General features: G+C 34.2%; 1 protein-coding gene across 1 annotated transcript in view; it reads right to left on the bottom strand.

Moving 5' to 3' along the window:
• The window catches only part of KDM1A (lysine (K)-specific demethylase 1A), a 59,005-nt gene that overhangs the window by 31,083 nt on the left and 15,333 nt on the right, over window positions 1-12,589 (bottom strand). Inside the window, exon 3 of the mRNA XM_008572798.1 lies at window positions 1,580-1,713. Coding sequence (XP_008571020.1) covers window positions 1,580-1,713 — 134 coding nt within the window. The remainder of the gene's footprint in view (window positions 1-1,579; window positions 1,714-12,589) is intronic.

Here is a 12,589-nt window from a genome sequence, read left to right as displayed (position 1 = left end):
AAAAAAAGAGTAGAGAATTGAGGGCCGGGCCCGTGGCGCACTCGGGAGAGTGCGGCACTGGGAGCACAGCAGTGCTCCCGCCGCGGGTTCGTATCCTATATGGGGATGGCCGGTGCACTCACAGCGCTCACTGGCTGAGAGTGGTGCGGCCGGTCTCAAAAAGGAAAAAAAAAAAAAAAAAAAGAGTAGAGAATTGATACAATTCTTGCAGCAGAGAATGATTTATGATCTGTTTCATAGCCAGAGACCACAACTCTAACCTGGGCCAACCCTTCCCCAAATCTGGACTTTTGGTCACAGGAAATGAATGGCAGAGGAAGAGATCACTATAAATCAACCACTCAAACTCAAGTAAATAAAAACTCCCTTCAGATAAAACAAAAAAAGACCATTTTGTCTAAAAAATCCACTTAGATCAAATATTGAAATACTACACATAGGAGCTGATTCAATTTAAGATAAATCATCCTCAGAAATACACACTAAGAATTTTCCTTTGGCTCTAACAAAACACCCTGTCTTTTCTGTATTACAAAAACCCAGTATTACCTAACAATCACTAGCTAAATGACATTTAACAATCCAAATTAGCAGTGGTTTTGCAATCTAACAGCCAAAATAATAAATTAGAGGTAGTTAAAAGGCAGATATGCTGATGTCATTTCTGAGCTATATTCAAAATAGGTGAAATTGCAACTTAAATTTCTTCTACTTTTATCATCCTAGAGTACGATGAGTATGTTCTGAATAGCACCCTGCCCTCTACTCTATGGCTAAACAATCTGATGAATAAAGGACATGAAAGAAAAATTCACAGAAGAAATACAAATGACTAATAAATATGAAAAAGCAGTAAGTCTCTGTAATCCAATAAATGGAAAAGAAATGGTTTTGGCCTATTATAGGAGCACAGATTGTCATTGTTTAAATAACAAAAATGGGCAGGGCAATGGGGGTGTTGACTGATTCATCCTTTGTAGGAGGCAATATGTCAATATGTATTAAAACTTAAAAATTGTTCATACCCTTTGACAAGGTAGTTTTCCTTCTAGAACTCTATCATAAGGAAATAATAACCACAGATAGTAAAGAAAAGACTGTTCAGAGAACTTAATTATAGTACGGCAAAAATGGAAATTTATATATCCAACAGTTAAACTATGACCCAACTGTCAGATGAAATATTATGCAAACATTAAAGTCAATCATTCAGCCAGAGGAGAAGGTTGAACCAGATGAGTGGAACAGGGTAAGCATTGTTCTTATCCTGAGAGGGGGGGAAAATTTTTTTTTTTATATGTTTAAATAAAGATTTTTAATGTGTATTTATGAGTTATGAAAAAGGTGTCACAGAATGCATGCAAGCAGGATCTCAATTTTGTAAAAATAAAAATTACATATACATTAAAAAAAAAATACCCAAAGGAAAACAGCTAATTTTTAACAATGGTTGTCTCTGGGTAATGTGGTATTATAGACAATTATAAAAATTTTCCTCCCTATTTTTTCCCACTTTCTCTATAAAAGTCATATGCACTTTTTAGAATCCAGGTGAAAAAACGCTGACATGGAAACTTACTGTGCGGTTTCTAATGAACAGAAAAACCTTCTGGGTTTGCTGTGGTCCACTGATAATATCTGGAAAACATGCTGCTTCTTGAGAAGTCATCCGATCATGAGGAAGCCGGCTCTGGAAAGCTGCACCCTCCACACCTAGCAAAGAAAGCAAAGGACTTCTAGGAAAAGTGCAAGTGAATACAAAAGGAGGAATACTGATGGTGCCTCTAAGTCCTGTTTTTGCCTGAAGAACTCTGTAAAGTTTTGCCTCATTCACAGACTGATCTAATCTCCTTTTTTAAAAAAAAATTTTTGTTTCAAAAGCTGAAATTTCCTTATAAATTAGCCACTCTTTTGAGCTTAACATTCCAAAGTTTACAGTTTACTAATGAGTAAAACAATATACCTTATAAAACATAACAAGGCCTTTAGAATATTTTCTTCATCCGTAAAATAACTATAATATTGGGATGATATTCGAATTAAAATTAGCATCACTGATAGCATACAATAAAATTTAAAACTAAAGAACCAGAATAAAGGAAAGTACACTAATGGGAAAGCAAAAGAAGCTATGGAGCAAAAAACAGAAGCACATAACTTCTTTTAAGATTACAGCATGGAACAGAAGGACAACCATAAGGCTTAATAATCAACAAGAGAAAATACGTGATCCCATCAATACTACCACCTGTTAATTCTCATAATTCAATACTGGCAAGCAGTGAGAAAGATTAAGCAGACTACAATGATAAGACAAGAATGCAAGAATGCAAGGAATGTACCTTTTCTGACAGAAACATTAGAAATGCTTTACTATATATACTACAAGTAAAATATGTTACTACGTATACTACGTACTATATATACTATATACTAACATGTAAAATATGTTATTTTGAAACTTTTAAAATTGGATATTAAATTGATTTTTATAAGATGGTGGTTACGTATACCTTTATGAGGTGATCTTAGAAATACAAGCAAGTGTATACAAATGTATTTCCAAAAATACCTTATAAAGATGTATTTAACCACCAGGTTATAAAAATATCAAGACACAATTCAGTGTCTCAAAATTCATTACCACTGAAGTAATTATATATAAATAACAAAATAAACACCAGGTATCCATATTTAATCATTTTAAAGCACATAAAAAAAAAAAAGAAATTGGAAGCACTGATAATGGAAGCAAAATTAACAAAAAAGCATTAGTTAGATCAGAATAAAAGAACAAAGCAGGTAAAGATGTAACTTAGAAAATTACAGCTAAGCTATTGAGGGGTCTGCTTCCACAAAGCCATTCAAATGGCAAACACTACCTAGAAAAAAATGGTTAACAAGAGGTCAAGCAAAAATGCCTAATGCTAATATGGGCCACACATTAAGAAACATGGTTCTTAAAGACAAGGAGAAAAGGCTATCCATCCACCGTAGATAATAAAAACAAATACCATATTTCGCATTATTAAATCAAATCAACAACCTTTACACATAATTAATACCAACCTAAAATTAAAAACTGTCAGGACAATTAATTATTCCTTAGGGGAAAAAAAAATCAGTAAGAGCCATATTGTTGCAGGAGAAGCATGAAATTAAGGGAAGAAAAGAATGCTATCAGGGGTACAGGGTATATCAGTAATGTGAAATTTTCTTAAACTATACAGAGCTTTGATGTCCCCAGCCCCTACACCCAAATCAAAATAAATTAACCAAATAAGAACCAAAAAAATAAGACCCAAAATATCTCACATTATAAGGAACATTATCTACATATTAATCCTGAATATTTGAATCAAATAGCTCTTAATAGATTACTTCTTGGTATATTTGATGAGTGTATACTATTAATATGAAAATCAATGATCTCTATTAAACTCCACTTCTCCCTGACAAAACAGTAATAGTTTTTCTTAGCTATATGATTTTCTTTATGTTTAATAAATGGTCACTGAACATCAATCCTACTGCAAAATACTATTTTTCAATGACAGCCAAAAAAACCATGTAGTTAAATTTCATATATTATGTTTGGCTTCTCATTACAAATGTTCTTATCAAAAATCACTCTAACATAGTTGGCTAACTTTGGGAATTTTGAGAATATGTAACAAGAAATGTTATTTATTTGTCATGTTTCAAAGTATCTCTTAAATCAAATATCAAAAGTTTAACCAAATGCAATTAAAGAAGCTAAAAGTTGTGACATTTATGTATGCTTGGAATAATATTCTTCTCCATCTTCTACACAGCATCCAAAAAACCAAGTTATTCTTAATACTCTGATATCAATTTATAAAAATGAAAAATGCCCATACCAGCCGGCTGCCAAAAATAAAAAAAGAAAAATGGTCTCTAAAAACTCTCGGTAATTATTTCCTTCCCTTTGGTATTTAGAGATAAAGACTTAGTTGGTTAGAGCATAGCCTTGTAACACCAAAGACAAGAGTTCGGTTCCCTGTACTGGCCAGATGCCAAAAAAGAGACTTATTTCCAAGAATGAAGACCATTATCAAAATAAGAGTAAAAAGCCTGCAAGATAAAAATCTAAACTTTTTTCAAAGAAACAAAAAATGTTAATTTGGAACCTAAACTGTTACGAAACTAAATCAAAACATCCGTCTTATATTTCCAAAATGAAGTAATAAATCACTTTGAATAATCTAACTCATAAGTATCTCCTTTAGAGAAAAAAACTTTTAGAATATATCTCACTTTAATAATATCCAAGTACCAATAGTACATATAACTCTACTTGGCACTGAAACAAAGCTTTGTATTTTGGGTTTGTATGCATTTAACATAATCTGGTATTCTGGAAATTTAAAATGTTTCAAAGATGCTATCTAAATTTTTAAAAAGTTCCGGGGCTGCCTCCATACCAACCTGCCTTCTGTTCAATTCCTTCCTGCTCACCACTTCACATAGGAAATTCCAGCATCACCTTTCAGAATGCAGTCATACTAAGAGTAGAAATGCCCTCTCTAATGGTCTGACTGGCTCACACTTTCTCTGAAAACATAGTAATAATAGTTAAATACTTAAGGAATAATTTAGACCTTTCAGGAAAGCTCAACTATAGGGAAAGGGGAGCGGGATGGGCGGGGCAGCAGGCGAAATTATAGGCCCCTCTATTCCATGAAATCATTTCCCCCTGATTCTGACAAAATATATATAGGTAGCATCTTGACTAGAGTAAGGTAACAGAAATATAAAAATTAGAGATGAAAGGAAGGCCTCCATGAGTTACATGCCTTTGATTTTCTTAAAAATGAAGTAGATAACTACAACTAGATTTCCAGCTGAAGAGTGAAAACAAAAGCCTGACGGGATCTACATGTAAAAGACTTCACTTACTTAAAGTCAGTAAACTAGAGATGTATCATATCAAGTCCTATAATAGTTTAAAAATAAAAAGAATATAGAATAGAAGGAAGAGACAGAAAAAGAGAAAAAATGAGGAAAATCTCATGATTTCTTATACTTTAGAATTTTGATTTTTAGGATAAAAGTCTATTTTAAATTATTCTAAGGGTGTAAGGAATAGTCTATGCACTAAAAAGCAAGAACCCTGGCTTCTCCAAAACTTTGGCGTATTGCTGGTCATGTCATTTAACAACTTTGGGTTTCACATCCTAATCCATAAAATAGGGGAGATATAATACTATCTGTTTGAAGGCAGGAAGCTGGATAAGATGGTCTCAAGTTCCCTTCTAGTGCTAAGATTTAGGATGTATATTCACCAACCTGAGGTGGATATTAAGAAGTCAAGATATGATCCGGGCCTCAAGATACTCAGGAGAGTCATTTGGTTTAATTAAGAGAAGAACACTGAGCACCTATAAATACAAGTTTCTAACTCTGACTGATCACCACTCAAATGCATGCGTCTGAACATGAAAAAGACCTGAAGAGAGATCTTGAAGGGTTCGTAACAGTCACCCCCATTCCTGGAAACACTTAAAACTCATGTTCTACTAACAGTAAGTAAGCAATACCACAGTTATACACGAAAGTCTGCTTTTACTTTCAGCAATACACCATATTGTTTACTTACATAAAAGAGCAAATATTCACTTTAAAACAAAAAACCACAAGAAAATTTAATTTTTTTCAAGATTAAGGCTGTAATGGCTATCCCCGATCCTTAACAGTTCCATGGAAGATATAATTGTGCGTCATTTGATGAAAAGCATTCTTGAAGGTTTACTTGTCACAGACGTAGATTTAATGAGGTTTTTAACTCCTCCAAGATAAGCATGTACTAATTACCAACCTCCAATCCTTGGGACAGCATTTAAAGAAGTCTACTTCTAACATTCAGGATCTTCTAACTACTAATTACCATATTAACATTGAATTATCTTTGATCCAAGAGAGTAAAATACAAATACTTCCTGGACCTGCCATATGCAAACTGCAATAGACAATTTTAAGGTAGACTTGACAGTTGAAAAGTGACAACCTATAAAGATAAAGTAATATCTATCCCAATTCTGTTAATATGTATTTATTAACCTGCTTTGAGCACTGGAACACACAAAAACACCCTTCAATAGGCAAAGGATGAAATCCAGACATGTTATTTTGGATTCCAGGAATAAACTTTAACTGTTCCAGATCGTGGCCCCTATAAATCCTTTCTTTTTCCTAGAAGTAAAAATCTCATTATTTGGTCAGAAAAGAAAAAGCATTTCAAATAGACTTTTTAAAAAATTTTTTTTCACTTGAGAAACAAAAGGTTGAAATTGCAAAATGATTAACCATGTAACGTTAATTGAAAAACTGTACCCAACACAATGTAACAACCATTTTTAGAAAGATGTCATTTGCCTTAACAATTCCTCTGACTAGGCTTAGCATGCCTTTAAAAAAAAAAGGAAGTATTTCAAGCCTGTGGCTTCTCCTCTTTATGAATACTGCTATATTTCTTTTTAAAGGTCCCATGATACCTAAGCCTACATTTTACACCATGTTACTATTACTATAAAGGCTGCTGGGGAGAAAAGTGCTCGCCATCTCCTCAAAAAAACACGAAGAAGTGTGGAGGGCTGAGATCGGCCTGAGGACTTCAAGTTTTTGCTTGCCTTTGCTCTGACTACACTCTACTATTACACTACTACGTCCCATGGGTTAAATTTCCCCTGCGCTTCTGGCTAATGTTTGGATACCACAGCCAAAAACACTTGCAAGCATCAATCCCTGACTTGGCGGCTCTTGCTACTAAGTGGCAAGCATCTAATGCCACCCTCACCTGATGCTTGGCCGTCTCCATACCCTCCAGAACTGTCGTCTTGAAGTCCTCCTGCTTGCCCTGTGGAAGGAAAGAGGAGAACTCAGGGACCTTACTCCATAAATTAAGATAATATCTGGACATAAAGGCCTAATAGTTGGTGACTCATAAATTCACCACCAACTAATAAACCCATTTCAGAGAGCTCCTTCTTCTGGAATCAAGGCCCAGGGAATTACATCATAATCTTCCAAATTCTGGTCAGGAAATTTCAACTTTACATACTGATTCTTGTTAAATGGCAGTGAAACAAAGTACACAGTATTTCTAATAGCTAAATCCTTGCTGTCAGTCTTATTTAGTAATGTGGATGGGGAAAAATGGACTGCAAATGTCTTTTACTAACCATTGCTAGACAGAGTGGATGTCACATGGGCTCTAGGGCTTGGAGTTGCAACGACTCAGCATCAACTCAACATCCCTTTATCTCTAACTTACTATTGAAAAAGAATAAATATAAGACAATGAGCAAAAGACAATTTTAATGAAAAATTCTCCCCTTCTCTTCAAAGCAAGGAATATAATACAACTAAATGATTCAGCTCCAAAAGAAGTTTCATTTACTATACAGTAGAAAGTACTGAAAGTAGAGCTGAATATGCCAATATGTCCTCAGTAAAACTTTAGAACACTCCATAAGATACCCTGTAGCCATATTCCAAGTGCTGTAGAGAGACACACACTTGTGGGGAGTTGCAGGCAAGATCTTGGAGAACTTCTAACTCAAGCTACACAACAAGCCTTGCTAAGAAATTTTCATCATTGATTAATGTGTACAGATAACTCCAAGAAAAGAATCAAAGCTTGAAAATTCAATCTGAAAAAGTCAGGATAGACTGTCTGCCAGACTTCCAAAATCTATCACCAAGACAGATGCTATGATCCTATTATGCTTCTAGCCACCTGATACGCTATAGGAAAATTACAGTGTGATTTTTGGAAGACGTGAAAATACCATCTCCCAATGATGTAAGCCTGGACAAGTTCATTAAACAGTTTATTTTAAAATATCTGTCCCAACTAGAAAGCACACTGATTATCCCACCACTTGAGTTAGAAGGAAGCAGCAAAGTCAAACTAACATAGCCCCTTTACTATAAAAATGCTCCAAGATCTGTGAGACTTAAAATGACATCTTCAAGGATATGAAGGCATGTAGATATAAGAAATGATTTTTGATGATGACGTTAAAATGAGTTGCTAGAAGGTATATGCTCTGCTTTGAAGGTAGAATTACAATCTCATTCTAAAATGATTTTACTATGCTCTTGTCTAGAGGGGCCTTCAGGTTCTAGAAGGTTATACTTTTCATATAAGGCACCGGATATATGATTTGTTGTTTATAGCCCTTAGAAAGGGCATATAATCCTGAAGAGATGATCCAATTACTAAATCCTATCTGCAAATTTATGTTGAAAATGCAAGCATTACAGTTTAAATTTTACTTAAAGTTTAAATCAGGAACATTCATTCTTGGTAAGTTCTTGATTTATTCATAAAAAATATTTCATAGGGCTTTTTTTTTAAAGTGGCCATTGTTTTGTTTGGTTCCAAATAGAGCCAAGCTAGATGAGAACACTGAATTATATTTGGAAAAAAAGGGGGGGGAGGGGTGCAACTCAGAACAGGAAAACAAATATAGTTTCCAAGAATAACATTTAAGCTTTAGGAATAACATAGCTCCTCTCTCTCAAATTATGTTCCTGACTTGGAAAAATGAAAGTAACAATACTTCTCATGAAGGCACTTCATCAATACTAAAAATTTGGATAAATAAAAACATTTAAAAAAATACTTTCAAAGTAGCCATTAAGTTTGAATTACTTTATCCTTCCTGTTTCTATCATTTCCCTTCTTCTCCAACTACATGTCATAGAATAACCTACAGGTAGATCTTGACTGATTTTTTTCTGAGTTGATAATAGAAATATGGATTTCTTACCCCTGACACGTGCTCCAAAAGAGAAGCAAGGTAAGGCAGTCTTTTTGTCTGTTGCATTTGAAAAAAGACATTAAAGAAACTCTTATAAAGATACTGGTCTTTGATAAAAATATATGAGAAATATGGAAAATATTCAATAATGTGAAAATATTTTAAAAAGGGATCCTTTATAACAGCAAAATGTTAAAAAAGAAATGAAACTCCTAAGTATTACTTAAGCAGGGAAATAAGAAACCAAGCAGAAAGTAATGTAAACATATAACATAAGAAATGATGGAAAACAAAACTCAAGAGCGCTTAAAATTAAATTAAGGTACAAGATTTTTATCTCTTGATGATGGTTTAACTTGTTTGGAAGTAAAGGATGAGGTTATTTTCTCCCTAACCATAATATACTCAGTATTTTGAAGGTGCCTACTTCTCCAAAGACAACTGAAAAGAATTATCTTTATTAACGGTATTCTGAACCAATTCTTCAGCATTTTCTTTAAAACAGCACACGTACAAACATTTACAGCTAACTTTCTGTCCAGGTAATGTCTCTGATTAGAACATATACTAAATGCCTTATTCATCTGCTCTTCGGGTCTTTCCAGTCTAGGCCTCTGCTTTTGACACTGGCACAAAGACATGTAACACAGCTGGCAGTTATGGTTATCTTCCATAAATATGAATTCAAAATAAGAAACGAAAATATTCAAAAGCAACTTTTTTTTGGATAACCTTTGCTATCTGAAGTCACAAAAGCGATTTTTTAATACCACTTTGATTTAGGGACCACTGCACAAGGAATTCCTTTTATTTTCATCTCAACTACCACAAACAAAAAATTCTCAAACCTGAAGTACAGACTCTTAATACAGGTTATTTGTGTGTTGTCTTCTCCAAACTGAAAATGAAATCATTTTGGTTTTCCTTACATAACATCCTATCAGTTGTCCTCTAAACCTTCTTCAGATCTAAGCCCTTCTAGAGCAGTGAGATGTTTCAGTTATAGTCACATTCTGTAATGTGACTGATTCAAATACTCAAGTCACCACTCTTCTAACATATTAAAAGAAGTCTATGTTGATTTTCAAGTACTTTTATCTGGCAAGCATGGAGGTGAGAATCATTGGTTTGCTGTTCCCAGGAACACAGATTCACATTTGACTAGTTTCTTAGAATCACATTCAAATTGATAACTTTTGAAACATTTTGGGAAATTTCTAAATCTTCTAGGAAGCAATGATTTTGAAAATCAATTTATCAAAATGGCCAAATTTACAGAATAAAAGTGACTGTCAACCTACTGATATCAACTGAACTTGATAAGTTAGCAGGGGAAAAACGTTTGAAAAGTTAAAACCACCTTTGAATACATAAGTCTCCATGTATTAACACATTAGTTGAGTTTCTTGTTTAATAATCTCATTAATTCAATGTTTACTGAATACCCATCCAATAAGTTCCAAGCACAAATACAAAAGCAGAATAGGTAGAGTTGCTGTTTTCTGAGTTTATAATCTAACTGAGGAAACAAGAAGTTAACACAGACTTGGAGAACCAGGGAAGCTTTTCTGAACAGGGCCAGAGAAATCTGGATAGACTGGGAGGCAGTGAAACCACCAGTATGGTCCCGAACATTTACAAAGGCAAGAAGAAAAGCACAGGTATGGTATATGCACAGGGCTGCACAGCATCTGCCTAATGAAGGAGATGGTTTGAAAGAGCAATAGATCAAGCAGATAGGTAAAATAGGCCACCTTCAGTGCCCAAATCTAAACTTGATCTTAGTAGTAACAGGGGAAAACTGTGTGATCTCTGGGGAAAAAAAAAAAAAAAAAAAAAAGAGGCAGCAAAACAAGTGATATTTTAGTTAAACTAAATCTGGCCACTTTGCACCAGATGGATTAGAGGAAAAGAGTGACCTACGTAAAGAAGATCCAATTGAAAGTCCACTGAAATAATTTAGATTTGAAGTGAGTGAAATCCACTATAATAAAAAGATGACAGTGAGGCATAGCAAATGAAAAAAAAAAAAAAAAGAAAAAAAAAAAAAAAAAAAAAAAAAAGAGGCAGCAAAACAAGTGATATTTTAGTTAAACTAAATCTGGCCACTTTGCACCAGATGGATTAGAGGAAAAGAGTGACCTACGTAAAGAAGATCCAATTGAAAGTCCACTGAAATAATTTAGATTTGAAGTGAGTGAAATCCACTATAATAAAAAGATGACAGTGAGGCATAGCAAATCAAAAAGGCTCTGCACAGGAAGATACATGACTTTACGACAGACTTGATAAAAGGGATTAAAAAAAGGGCTTTCAAGATGACTCTAAGGTTTTAAGTTCAGGAGAGTGGTGATGCAATGGGCAAAATGGGAAATTTGAGAGGTAGGCTAGTAAATTAAATGGATATGTTCTAAGGATGGTTGGAAATTAAAGAATAAAACTTAGAAGAATGCAGCTAAAAGACTTTAAATTAGCATGGAGGTAATAACAGTTTCAGAGTTTGAAGCAGATGTAAATGTACGATTAGTCATATGAGCATAAGGAAAGTCACAGTTTCAAAAAGGAATTGGTCAAAGACAAATAACCAAAAAAGTAAAAGAAAAAAAAAAATTGAGAAAGGTAGTGAGTTATTAGTGACCATCAGCAATTCATGCTGCCTTCCCGTGCTCTTTGTAGTGAGGGGTGGCTTTCAAAATACCATTCAAGTGTAACAATTTTGATGTAGCTCTTGCCTGCTAACTTTCTATGATTGTTGGCAGAAGAATAAATAATCCACAGCAGTTAGAAGATATATAATGTAAAGTAAATTAGGCTCACAGAGGCAGAATAAACTAACCTGAAGGAAAACCTTCAAGAGTCCCTTTGAAGAACACCAGAGGCATTTTAACACTGCTAACTAACACTCTTCAGTACTCACCAACAAAATTACCCAAAATTAAATTTATGGTATCCAACTGAAACAGCAATCCTCGGTTACACTGTCATTTAGAATATTGGAATAAAACAGATAGCCTTCTTAAGGTTTAGAAGAAAGAAAAAATGGCTCTGCTTGAAGTAGCAAACTGCCTAGAACTTCCAACAGTAGTACCACTGAAGGAGCAGTAGTTAACACTGCTGATTTGTGCCTGAAGACTTACAATGGTGTGGAAGTCAGACGCTTAGTAGCAGGGATCCTATCAAAAGAAAATAAAAGCCCTACATGCTAGGGAGAAAAGCAAAGCTTTTAGAAGCTGATGGAAAGAATTGACTTTTTCACATGCTATTTTCCTCCACATTCCATAGTAGGGATTTTCCTGATCCTTATTTTTTTTTGCTGCAAAGTCTTGGTTCATAGTTCACTTTTCAAAATGTTCCAAAGAAAGTTTACAATTCAGATGCTATGCTACGTTGCCCAACTTCCAAGCTTAAGGGGTGTCTAAGTGGTTAATAACAAAGCTTACTTTTCTAGTTATTCACCTGTTGTTTTAAAAAAGACAATATTAAACTTTATTCTGGAGCTCCTATTAAAAGACTATTATAACGTTTCACACCTGATAACAGTGAGATGAATGAGTTTACTAACAAGAGAATCCCCTTTTCCTGTTCAGGCAAGTTTCTCAGAACTCTGGCTATCCATATCTCACCATCTATGACTATAGGTTCCTTTCACATAAAAATATGCCGTGGGTCTACACTTCTATGAAGAAGATAAAACTTCTTACTCCTTAATTAATCATGTGTTCTTCTATCTTCAAATAAGATGCAAAAAAAACATCAAAAGCAAAAATACAACCCTATCCTCAAATGTTTAAAGCCTCTGT

Source organism: Galeopterus variegatus, unplaced genomic scaffold (assembly GCF_000696425.1).
Source record: "Galeopterus variegatus unplaced genomic scaffold, G_variegatus-3.0.2 Scaffold50, whole genome shotgun sequence".
Lineage (NCBI taxonomy): Eukaryota > Metazoa > Chordata > Mammalia > Dermoptera > Cynocephalidae > Galeopterus > Galeopterus variegatus.
The sequence above is the reverse complement of the archived record's forward strand: the minus strand, read 5'-3'. Positions and strand labels throughout refer to the sequence as shown.